Genomic DNA, 12,728 nt, shown 5'->3' with positions numbered 1-12,728 from the left:
AATTAAAAGCCAAGTCCTCCCTCAGCCTGCTCTCTTGCCTGCAGCCCTCAGATAACAACAGGTATGAGGTCCTCACAAGAGCCAAGAGCAGAATATCACACAGACTTACCTCTCTGTCACACTGAATGTGTCTTAAAAAAGAAGCTTCTAAGGAAGAACTGAAGTAACAGCCCCCCATCTGACTTCCCTTTCTGCTAGTACTTAATAATGCTTCATGACCTGAATACCTGCAGTTCTTAGAGCTCAAGATCTTGAATTCAGATGATGGTGCATCACGACCATGATTTGATCTGTGGCTGCAGAGAGGGCTGTGCTAATCTCAGGATGTAGGCAATTCTTCTCAGGAAGTCTCACCTATTCAAACAGCCATACCCACAATGGCATTTTCCTTCAAGCCCAAGAGACTAATAAACATACACTTCCAGCAAACCATTTGTGTGTTTCACATTTAGAATAAATCCTAATAGAGCCACATCCATTTCATTCAAGACAGAGAAATGCAGTTACATCTACATTACAACTAATCAGCAGAAATGTTACTGTTACATGCTGGAGGTCTGAACATTGTGTGGCACAAGCAATGCCACATCAATTACCGTGTCCTGTGCAGACTTCTTCTCTTTCTCTGATTCTTCCACTACAACAACAGCACTTTCTTCATCCTGATCTTGGTACGGGTCGAGAACCTGCAGAAAAGAGGGACTGTTTTTCCTTTTTTTCAGTGCTTTCAATGCCTTTGCATGCACAAAAAAGATGAATTGCAGCTCACAAAGACAGCTGAACGCTGACATAGTAAGGGCATGCAACTTTGTGACTTTTAATACCATGTTAGTGATTAAGTTCTTTCTACAAGTAACAAAAAAGGTGCAGAGGGTGGAGACAGATCCTACATTTGATTTGTTGCAAATTAAGTGTTAGGTCTGTCCTTTCAAGTACGTGACAGCTGATCTCTGCCATTTATGTGCTGCTCCCTCAGAAGACACCACCTTACTCAGCAGTGTGACCAATTCAAGTTTGCAGTGTTGGTTATTACCTCTCTGCTTATTCTTTCCAGAAAAAAAGAAGTTACCTTTGATAGTCACATATAAAACATACCAGCTATATAAAATGCATCAAGAATTTCCTCAGCCCAAAACTGCTAAGGAATATAGCCTACAATTAGATCACATGCTCTCACAAAGGAATTGTCCACCAACTGCTTTTATAATTCAGCAGCACACATACGACAGACATTTTTTAAAATCAAGGAGGCTTTTATTTAATCCCAAAATAGAGACACGCTTCTCTACCTGTTAGGGACACGACTTACATCCAAGATCAGCTGCAGGCCCTTCTTGGTCAGGTTAGGACATATCCGTCCAAACACGCTGTTGGAAATGCGACGTATGAGCAGGCTGGGCTGGGCAAGGAGGGAGAGGAGGATTTCCACAATCACCTCAACCCATTCTGGCTCTGCGTTCTCTGCAGAGGAACAAACAATGGGAAGACAACTAACCACAAGGAGAAATGGACCTGAGAGAGTTTTTAGGTGACTGCAAAGCTTCAGCAAGTAACAAAACCTACAATTAATTTAATCATTACTTAGATAAGCATTTCTGCACTTCATGAGGTATCTATTTGATCACATTAAAGCAATTAGCAGCAGCTAGCTAGCCAAACTATATGATTTTTACAGGGTTTCCAATGAAATCAGTAGTCACAGTAGCCCATGAAAAGAGGTTTGAGAGTGGTCTATTAGTCTGAAAGACTGGAAATCCTTATCTTCATACAACTAAGTCACCAAAAATTATGGCTTCTGTTCTGTAAGCTACCAATTTACATAGGGATTTAAGAAGAATAAGACCATACTTAGAGACAAAGTCATGAGTATAAGACAGGTTCTTTCCTGGTCAAATCCCAACCTGTTTCTGCTGCTTTAGTCCAGTCTCACTTGGGGCCTGTGGAAATAGGTTGGGATTTGACCAAGAAAGAACCTGTCTTATGTGTGCACACAGGATGCATTCAGACAGTCCAGGACTTGTGCTCCTGAAGTAACAACTTTCAGGCCTGCCTGCTGTATTCAACAAGCTCATGGGCAGCACAGAACAAGGACTCAAAATGAGTGAACTCTGTTGGATGCCGCTCATCAGAACAGCAAGATCTGAAGCTCACCAACTCTGTAAGGGGCATATAGGAACATCATCAACTGAGGATGAGGATGGAAAGGTGGGACAAGAGATTTGGAAAGATGAGGAAAGAATGAAGGAGAGATTTTCCTGGGAAAAAGTGCATCAAATCAGAAATGATATTTTCAGAGTGATTAATTAATGCAGAACCTCCATTTTCTGTCTTCTGACAGGGCTTCAACAGTCCCATACAATTTCTCTCTGCAGAAAGGACTCACCAGTCTTTTTCTTCTTAGGTTCCTTGCTGAATGCCCTCTCTGTGCAGTTCAGAAGGTCACTCAGAAGATCCATTGTTTCAGATGGATTCTGTTTGACCACATGTAAGACAGTAAACAGTTTGTGAATTCCTCAATATCAACAGCAGCAAAAGGAACATATCCCAAACATAAGGATCTCTCTAAAAAGTACAAGTATTAAAATCAGCTACTACAATCCTCTACAGAAGAAAATATGAAACAAAGCAGAAATTACTTCACTCGGCAACAAATCAATAGCACAACCAGTGCTTGGGCCAAGCTTTGCCCCTGTAACTTGATGTCTACAGACAGTGTTAAGAATCAGTTTATTAACTCCCAATTTCCCATTTTTAGAAGCCAGAGGCAGTGAAAGAATGAATCTCTGAATACAAAGAAATTCTCCAGCTGGGTGTTCAGGATGCCTCGCTATCAACACATTTTGCACTACTCAAATATGCTTGAGAGAGCTTACCTTGAAAAGATGAATGGCCATTAAAAGCAGAAGTTGCTGAAAAGCAAAGAGCTTGGCACTGTCTGATTTACTTTTCTTCTTTTGCAGGTTCTTCACAGACTGAAGTGATCTGAAGGAATAAATCCTTTTGAGTCTCTCACGATAACAACAGCAAATCCTCTCCTATGATCAGACTAAAATCATGACAAAATCTACAAAACCATTTTCTATACTCAACTTCTAATTTACTGATATTGAACATACATACAATACATAGTCTTAACAATAGCATCTCAACCTCTGTGTGGCTTATAAAACCTCTGCACTTGGCCACAAGCTACATTTCTAATACTATAGCGAAGACAAACACCCTTACCATGCCCAGAAAAGAGCATCAGGAAAGAGTCAGTGGGAAGTCTGAACGGGCATCCTAAGGAGAAAACCTTAGTAGAGTTGCTAACAAGTCTGGGAGAGGGACTGTGAGTGAAAATAGAAAAGGACAGAACCACTTAACATACTGTTAATGCACAGACAGAATAAAATAGAATTGGGTGATGAGAAAGAGGAAGGCATCCTGAGACCCAAGTACCAGGTGCAGGATACTAAAGGGGAAGAAACACAACTCCCACTGCCTGTGAAACAGTTCTGCTGCAGCAGTCAGAACAAGAGGAGGACAAAAGAATACAGTCAAAATCTTCTACTAGCCCAGAGACAAAGACCAAGGCCTTTTCAGCCTCCTCATCCCATGATCCCAGCACACAGCTTCCCAAACTTCTCACCTCTCCCAAGCATCTCTCTGTTCCTTGGTAAAAGGCTTCACAGCTTTGACGTACTTCTCACTGGAGAGCAGCTCACTGGCATACTCAACAAGATGAAAGATCCACAGCTTCCCATCTGCAGTCACACCGTGGATGTGCTTCTCCCTCAAGGCTGCTGCCTCAGCTGTATCCCCCAAAACAGTCAAGGTATTTAAAGTCTGAAGTAACCTGAAAAGAAAAACAGCCAGCACATTACCATCAGATGAATTAGATCACCTTCTCCATATCTGCCAAAACACTGCCCCCAAACAGAGCACTCAACACGGAGCTCTGGTCACTCATTTCAACCCAGATTCACAAGGCCTAACTTTCAACCCACGCATGTATCCAAGCACAGTAATGTACACCTCATTACCTCGGTGCCTCCAAGGACATTGTACACTATTATTCTTGTTCCCAGCTGTTTCCTGTTCTTTGTCCCATTGTGTTCTCTATTTTCCCTCTGCTGAGGTTAGAGCATCAGCCTGGGCAATCACCTGACTGTCTGTTATTCCATGCCTGTTTTACTGCTCTAACTCCATCTCCCTTAGCACATGGAGCCATCAGCGACTCACACACATACCAGACAGAAAGTCAACAGCAACGTGTGTGATTCCATCACCTCTCTCTTTAGTCCTTTTACTTCTAGTTTGCAAAAGAGACAACAGAAACCACATGAGAAAAGGCATTCTGAGTTCAACTGCCTACCTGACTATCACATGCATGCCCAGTAGATTCGCAATGCAAAAAAATTGCTTTTATTGGAAAAAAAGCTTAGGATCTTTGAGACATTCAGATAGGATCTCCTTAAAGAAGCCATTTCCTAGGCTTGCAGTCAAACAGACAACACTCCAATTGCAGCACACAAGCTCAAACATCTTGTTGTGCCATTTGCATGGTGATTGCGGTGTTTTACCTTCAGGAAAGATGAAAAAATTTCAAACGTAGGGCATGCAAGGAAAACTCTTACCCAAAGAAATAGTTTGCTGCCAGTGAGTGAGCTTGTTCATCGAGGGGTTCTGACATAAGGGCATTTGTCTCAGGTATTTGGGAAGTCTTTTTCTTAGTCTCAAAGAAAGCATGGAAGAAGCAAAACCTAAAATAGGCAAAATGAGGAAAAAATAAAATAAAAGCCAGTTAGGTGATAGTAGAGCAGAAACAGTCTATCTGCACAAAACTAAATAGAACACAGCACATGCAATATTTTTTTAAGGATGTTTAAATACTGAAAAATACCATTCTCTACATTAAAGCCCTTTTCTCCACATACACAGGGCAAAGAAGAGAAAAGGATGCTCATGATTTCACAAATGTGAAGTGTCAACATTTGAGGCCACACAATACAATACTGTCACATTTGGGTTATATCCTCCAAGACTCAAACGGAAACATAAATACTCACTAAAATCTGACACAAGGATGAGAAGTGACATCTTCAAACAGTCTAAAGAAGGAACCTAACATTTACCAAAAACAAACGTGACTGAGTTGATTGTAAGGGCCCGAACTACTTATAACAGGAGCTTGTCCAAGTTTGCAGAACACATTTTAAAAACAGAACCTCATCTTCTAAATAACCAATTATGGAATATTTCTGTATCAATTAGCTCAGTGCCATGGGAACAGCTTACCTGGAGCACTGCTGTAGAGATAATAATTATCCCAAGCACACGTGACATTCAGTCCCTAAATCATTCTCACCTGGAAATGTCCATCACAAGGCTCTCTTCTTTCTTCACCGGACTTTCAACAATGCTCATAAGTCGGTGGATGATCCATTTCCTTAATCGAGCAATCTTATGCTGTGCTCTTTCAATAGGGAATTGAACACAATCAGTAGCTCGAACACCACACGAAAGTAAACTCAAACCACACAACCCAACACAGCGAGAGGTGACTTTCACTTAGAGTGTTTACATTACGAATGGCAAAGTGGTAAGAAGCAACAGGTACATAAGAAGAGATACAATCCTCCCAAGCTTGCTTTTTACTACCCAACAAACAATCAATTTGCCCCACCAAAGGGTTACAGTTCACCAGAATCGTTTTAAGAACTGCATTGGTAGCTCCCCTAACCATGAAACAGAGTGAAAAGACGCACCATAAACACACTCACATGTTTTTATTTTCCTGGTTCTGCTTTTGCCGGTTAGTTGAGAAGTCTAAACAACAGCCCAAGTCTGGCTTGAGGAACATGTCCTTGAGCCAGTCAATGTATTTCTGCAGTGCCACTGGCTGCAGGTGTCTAACCACCCTCCAAACACTGGGTACCACTGGGTAGCCTTGATTGGTGAGCGTAGAGAAGCCGATCATCACTGCTAACTGCCTCTCCGGATCATCACAGCTGGTCAGGAATTTATCTACATATGCTTCCATCTCTGGAGCAAACTTAAATCGGTCTGGAAGCTGAAAAACAGTCAAACAAGCAGGTTGGGAACAGCACACTGAGTCTGCATGTCATTAGGAGAACAAATCACTGTACAGATTTGACTGCAATAAGTAAATTAAAGCTGCACGCCTGAACACTTCCATAAGGGACACAGCAGGTCACTGATTTCACTTCATGTAAAAGGAATCACTGTAAGCAACCGAAGAATCCTGGCACGTACCTCAACCCTTCCATTTGGACTCTCCCAACCAGTCAAGATTGACCACATGTCAATCTTCCAGCCAGACCACATGTGGGGCACTGCAGCTAAGCTTCTATGTTGCTCACTTCTATGCTATGGGGATGGGTTCAGGATGTTTCTCACACCATTTGCTTTACACTTTCCCTCAATTCAGAAATCCTCCCACATCATTTCTGTTCTCATCTAGCAGCCCTGGAGCCTGCTGGTCTACAGCACATGGGACAAATCCCACCTTCTCTCCCTGACATCTCAGAAGTGTTGAGGCATTCCGAAAGAAGGGGGAGTTACCAGCATAACCTCAAAAAACATGTCCTGAAGTGCAGCTGTTTTGTGCTAAAGCCTATTAATGCTGCACTGATCTGCAAGGCATGTGGCTGGCAGACTGCCCAACAGCATGCAGACCACCAGGACACATCCCACCTCACCATTCTGTCCACAGCATCTATTGCCTTCACTTTTGGTCTGGAAAAAACAGAAGCATAACTGGCCCAACCTTGAAGAGGACAAGCTGCGGCTTCATTACAAAAATGCAACGTAGCTTCTGTAAATGAATAAAACAACTTGTCTGGTATGGTATCATAAGCAATACAGTAACCTGGCAGAACAGCAGTGAAGGTTTAGGGAACGCTGCTTTTAAAATAAAAGCTCTATAGATTTCTAATTAACTACAAATCCATCCACCCATTACATAAATATTCCAACAGGGCATCTCACACAATGCACAGTTTAGCAAGGTCCTGCTTTCCCTGTATTCAAAACCTCCAGATTTGTCTATCAGTATGAAAGCTGGGAGGAAAAAAAAAGCAAGTGATTCTGCTGCAAACAGGCTAATAACTCACAGTGGGAGTTCCATCATTTCTCAACAAAAACAAATTTAGTACATTTGCTCCCTTGGCTAAAAAAAAAAAGCAGCAGATTCAGTAGGATAACTGCCAATCATTACCACTCAAGCTTTGCCTACTTCCTAGCAATATGAATTCAATAAGAACTTACAATATTACAGCATTTGCTTTTCAAAACAAACAACCTGCATACAGGAAGAAAACGAAACAAAGAAAATAAAACTAAGATATTTTCTATTTCCTCAACTACAAACCAGGGTTTTCTCTCTGCATACAATTAGACAGAGGTTGTCTTCAGTGGATTTGTATACTTCAGACAGGAGTTACATTAACAAATCTTTTGATGCACGTGGAAGAACAGAAGAAAAGCCAGACACCAGAAAACAACTCAGTCTGTGGAGAAACTCTGGAGAATACTGGAAGCAGCATAGTAATCACTATTTTCAGAGCAAAAACACACATCTATCACAGCTTTGGTACCAGAACAGAAAAACTACCAAGTCCAATCCCTCCTAAGAAAGGGCAATGATTTTTGGGTCCACTGAGAATGTTTAGGACTGTGGTAGCATGACAGCCAAGTTAAAGCCCATTATTATCAGCAGGCTCCTTTTATTCTCCCTCCCTATATAGTAGGGATGTGTTGTTTGCTTGATTCCTAAGTAGGACAGAGGAAGAGGAGTTCCAAAATCCAATTTCCATATAAAATCTGTGCTAAAGATGTGCTTAATGAAACAAGCACTGAAATACACAAACAGTAAGTTGTCCTTTTTTGTCTTTGCTCTCAAATGCTCATGCAACACCCAGCAAATTGACAGGCAAAAACAAGCTTCTAGATATGCAAAATCAAAAGGACTGCCAAAGGATGACGTGTGACATTGTCAGTATGCTGAGGGCTGCCCTTCCTCTGCTTCCCTCATGTTTAGAGCTTTCTTGACAACATCTATGAAAGCAGTGAACGATTCCAAACTCCTTAACATAAGTATGAATAGCAATACACAAATAGGCACTAACAATCAAACACAGACTCACTCAGTCCCACTGCAATCAGCCATCATGCAACAACCCTGCTTTTAGAAAGAGTCCAAGGTCTGAATCATATATATATATGTATAAAATACAAAAGGTTAGAAAGGTGGACAGAGGTAGGGGTAAAGTTCTGCTCAGAACAGTGTCTTTATCCCTGAACATGAGTACCTTCAGAAGACCTACCTGAGTTGTTACAACGTGCTCTCCATAGTGCTGCATCACCCTCCCTTTGAGAACCATCTGCAGCTGATCCACAGACAACAGTGGGAGAGCACTGCCCAGCAGCCGGTAGCACATGTAACTGAGCAGAAAGAAAGAAGATTCTCTCAAACAGAGACAAGGTCACAAAGCCACATAGAAAGATGAGACAGGGGGTTGAAACTAGACCATCTTTGAGGTCCTTTTCAACCCAGGCCATTCTATGACTGTATGACATAATAAGTGATGGGGACAGGCTGCATGGACCATGCACAAAGACTGAAGTCAAAAACGCATGGATCCTACATAGATCCAGCATTAAAAAGTCCTACTGTTGAAAACATTCCTTCTGGCTAGCAGAGCTTTAAGATCTCTGCCCATATCACGTCCTCCACTGCCTAGAAAAAGATGCATCCTCACCAGCAGCCCCTTCCTCAAACCACTTGCTGGTTCTCTTCTCCCCAGGTATCCATTTCCATGGGACTAACAAAAATGTATTTGTTTTTGCAACTTGCTGTCAAATTTGATCAATGTTTTTTTTGTCCAATGGGCTCAAGAACTGTTAGATAAACAGCAATCGCCTCAATTCTGCAGGAAGTCAGGCTAAATAATGCAACACTTTTGAGCATACACATTTTCAGATGTACAAAGATGTCAATTCAAGTCAACTAAAACAAGACACAATCTGCCAAGGCTGGGAAAATGGTTTCCTTTCACTGTGATATTCATGTAATATGTTAAAATACATATGTATGTGTAAGTGCATGGCTACGACTTTCAAACACTTCACCTAACAGAGATTTAGATCTGTCCCCAGACTGGCTTGGTATGATCCAAATTAAATTATGCACCCCTAAATGCTCACAGATTTGTATTGAGGATTTTGCACTATTTTTGTACAGCATGAATCTCGGGAGACAATCTAAAAATCCTGTAAAGATCTAATATTAAACTTGGAAAAGGAGCTGAAACAACTACTGTTATGACTTCAACCCCAGTCATATCCCACTAAAATACAGACTGTGTCAGAACCCAAACCACCAAAGGAGACGAATAATATTCAGGCATTTTAATGCAGCCCATCCTAACAGAAATCTTACTGATAATTCCTGGCTTCCTATAAGGTTTTTCATGAATAAACTATCAAATTAATAATTTTATTTATTAAATCAATCAGAATTAAATAAATAAAATAAATATAAATAAATAAAACTAAATAATCAAATGTTTCACATTGGTCATCAGAAACCATATGTTCCATCCTACCTCAGGGCAACAGAAAGACTGAGGCAAGAAACAGAAGGATAATAAGAAAAGCAATAAATACTGCACATTAGAACAAACCTCACAGGTCCTGATTTCTCCTTGAATAGTCCATTCTCCACAGCTTCACTCCAGAACAGTTCAAAGGCACCTTCCTTCAATGAAACTTGTAGCAAATCAAGCCCTACGCTGGGCAATTTCTTGTCCTTCTTCTCTGACTTGGCAGCACTTTCCAGAAGCTCTACAAGTCTACAAGAAGCAAGAGCACAGTGTGAGAGATCAAGCCTGCAAGGGGATTGCTGAAGGCCAAATGCATCCTGCTGAACAATGCAGAATATTTCCTAATCACCAGAGGCAAAACCCCTCAGAACTGTCAACTATAATTTAATAACCTGCATAGCTGTTAGCATTTAACCCCTAACATACCATAGAAAGTTAGAAAGCATTCCTAGTAGTAAATACAGGCAGGTTCCAGAGGGAAAGTCATACTTCTCTCACAGATAGCCAAGAGACCAAGAATGCTGCACTTAATGGTGCTCATTTAACAACTTGCCTGGGGATGTTTTCTTCATTTACAATAGTAGGTGAGCCAAACAGCTTCTTTAGCTTTTTAGGTTTTAGAACACCGGGGAACTTCTGCATGCCCACAAGCAGTAGGTGCAGGTTCTCTGGAGATTTGAAGGCTGAAGTCAGATCAGCTTGTAAGATGCCAAACAGCACCTCCTCAAACACAGTTTCAGGAACCTGGACAAAAACGAAGGTTAGAGAGCATGTGAGAAACATCTGAGGGCATTTTACTAACCTACTGTGTAGTGTACTAAAACATCTGCACTGTACAGTGTTTTACTAAAAGCCTGTGGTGTTCCAAAAGCCTTACAACTAGTCTTTATGGTGATGCAACCAAAATTAACCAGTTCTTACCCAGTATTGCCATACAGTCCCCCAGGTGCTGAACCACACGGAACAGGACAATATGTTGTCAGCAAACACGGGTTTGGCCATGATGGAATCAGACTAAAGTAAACCAGAGCATCCTTCCCAGAACAAAAGCATCTGCTCAAAGACCACTTACAACACAGCTCCCACAGTTTAAAGTTACTCTTCCATAATCCTCCCTCAACTTTTAGCTAGGAACAAAGTACTGAAAAAGCAGTTCCGAAAGCAACACCTTCCCTCCTCCCACTCACCACAGGCTGTGGCCATACCTCTGACAGAATGTCAACCAGAGTTTTGCTAGGGAGGTCTCTGAGGTGTGTTTGGTGATGTGCCAGCTGCTGCAGAAGCTGGATACTCTCCAGCAGAGCTTTCTGGTCCTAGAAAAGAAAGACAACACAAAAAGTGAGGGCATGCAGTCTTTCCCTCTACACCCTCTATTTCAGACAGCCCTAGAACCACTGTTGACAAATAACAACAATGGCAATGTTGGTAATGTTACCTTGATAAGCCGGCCAGATTGAAACAGAGCCATAACACCAAAGAAGTTCCCAAAAGCAGCATTTCTTACAAGTTTCTGAAAAGGAAAAAAAATAAGGGAATAAAAACCCAACCCCCTGAGAAGTCAGACCCCACATTCAGCTCCACCTCTGATGTGAGGAACACGGTGGCTGAGAGATTCAGCCTAGAACAAGGTAAGACACCCAGAAACAACCCCCAGCACCATGTTTAACGGTGCCTGTCATCGATTATCTCTCTGTCACGTGGCCAAACCTCAGCTAAAACGGTGACAGACAACAACGCCATCTATTTTCAGCTTTCAGAAACATTCCAGGTTTTTTTTCACTGCATGAACCCCACAGAGCCACGCTGTGCAGGTTTCGGACCCCCAGAGAGCAGAGAACAGCCAGCTGATGGCCAACAAAACTCACCTTCTTCACTTTTTCCAGGTTATGCTTTTCTTGTATCTGTTCCAGGACGCTGCACAGCGGGATTTCCTCAAAAGCCTGCAAAACCTGAGGAGATGGATGGCACAGCTCAGCTGGCAGCTCCTGCACTCCACGAAGACTCAACAAGCTCAGCCAGAACAGGGCTGAGAATCAGATGTGCTGCTTTACTAGGGCAGAACAGAGCAGTGAGGGCTCCGACACACTCATTAGACCACAATCAGCAACTTTTAAACGCAATATACACGGAACCCGAGGAAAATATCCTTACAATCCTTTGAGGGAAAAGATACCGCGACTCCAACGCACTGACCTGCGCCAGGGCCAAGCTGAAGCCCGGCCGAGCGGCCTCACGGGTGGCTCCGAGCCCCTCCACCAGCCGCCTCAGGGCGTACTTCAGCTCTTCATCCTGAAACAGAGCCAGGCGGTGACAAGGCCGCCCCGCACAGACCCCAGCGGGGTCGCAGCCCCGCCGCCCCCCCCACTCCGGCCGCAGCTCCTCTCCTCACCTCCCCGCCGTCCCTCAGGTGCCGCAGGAGGTTCTCGGTGGCCGCCAGCCGCACCTCCTGCTCGGGTTTGGCGATGTCCCAGAAGAGATCGAGGAAGGCGCGGCCCTTCCGCAGCACCCCGCGAGGGTCGGCCGGCACCCCCCCTCCGTGCCGAGCCTCCCGCTCCGCCATGCCGCCGCCTCTACACGTGGGGCCGCCGCCGTGCGCTGCCCGCCCCGCCTCTTCCGGGGCAGCGGGGACGGAGCGGGCGCGGGGCCGTCGGTCCTCCCCGGGCAGCGCGCCGCGCTCAGCGCTTCGCCCCGCCGCCCCGCCGCCCCCCCTCACTGAGGGATGCCGCCGCCGCGCCCCCGTCCCTCAGATTTGCTCCCTGGCGCTGCCTGCGCGCCCGCTGAGGGAGATGGAGGATCCCGGTTCCGCGAGGCACCCGAAGCACTCAGAGCCCCCCACAAACGTACAAACAAACGGCGCGACGCGAACTCGTTTATTTCTAATCACCCGCGTGCTTTTGCTTTGCGCCGAGAGCTCCCCACACGCGAGCCCCCGCGCAGCCACACAGACACGGCGCGGAACCGCCGCACCGCACGGCACAAAGGCGCGGCGCCGCGGTGTCCGCCTGTGACGGCGGCGCTGGGATTTGCCGTCAGGCAGCGGCGCGGGCAGCCCGTCCCGAGGCGGCGCTGCAGACAGGCACCGGCACGGGCAGCCCTGGCGCGCGCGCCGCCGTATATAAG

General features: G+C 44.3%; 1 protein-coding gene across 1 annotated transcript in view; it reads right to left on the bottom strand.

The window, feature by feature from the left end:
• Window positions 1-12,209, bottom strand: part of MYBBP1A (MYB binding protein 1a) — a 50,891-nt gene extending 38,682 nt beyond the window's left edge. Inside the window, exons 1-16 of the mRNA XM_015295967.4 lie at window positions 11,998-12,209; window positions 11,802-11,897; window positions 11,474-11,557; window positions 11,044-11,118; window positions 10,814-10,921; window positions 10,162-10,352; window positions 9,690-9,857; window positions 8,331-8,448; window positions 5,766-6,055; window positions 5,351-5,458; window positions 4,620-4,745; window positions 3,632-3,838; window positions 2,874-2,982; window positions 2,384-2,471; window positions 1,310-1,461; window positions 597-686 (exon numbers count right to left, since the gene is read on the bottom strand). Of these exons, the coding sequence (XP_015151453.2) occupies window positions 597-686; window positions 1,310-1,461; window positions 2,384-2,471; window positions 2,874-2,982; window positions 3,632-3,838; window positions 4,620-4,745; window positions 5,351-5,458; window positions 5,766-6,055; window positions 8,331-8,448; window positions 9,690-9,857; window positions 10,162-10,352; window positions 10,814-10,921; window positions 11,044-11,118; window positions 11,474-11,557; window positions 11,802-11,897; window positions 11,998-12,168 (2,181 nt within the window). The 5' untranslated portion in view covers window positions 12,169-12,209. The remainder of the gene's footprint in view (window positions 1-596; window positions 687-1,309; window positions 1,462-2,383; window positions 2,472-2,873; window positions 2,983-3,631; window positions 3,839-4,619; window positions 4,746-5,350; window positions 5,459-5,765; window positions 6,056-8,330; window positions 8,449-9,689; window positions 9,858-10,161; window positions 10,353-10,813; window positions 10,922-11,043; window positions 11,119-11,473; window positions 11,558-11,801; window positions 11,898-11,997) is intronic.
• Between the last annotated feature and the right edge of the window lie 519 nt (window positions 12,210-12,728).

The sequence above is a fragment of the Gallus gallus genome, chromosome 19 (genome assembly GCF_016699485.2).
Source record: "Gallus gallus isolate bGalGal1 chromosome 19, bGalGal1.mat.broiler.GRCg7b, whole genome shotgun sequence".
Lineage (NCBI taxonomy): Eukaryota > Metazoa > Chordata > Aves > Galliformes > Phasianidae > Gallus > Gallus gallus.
Note: the sequence above shows the minus strand (reverse complement) of the source record. Positions and strands in the feature narration are given on the sequence as shown.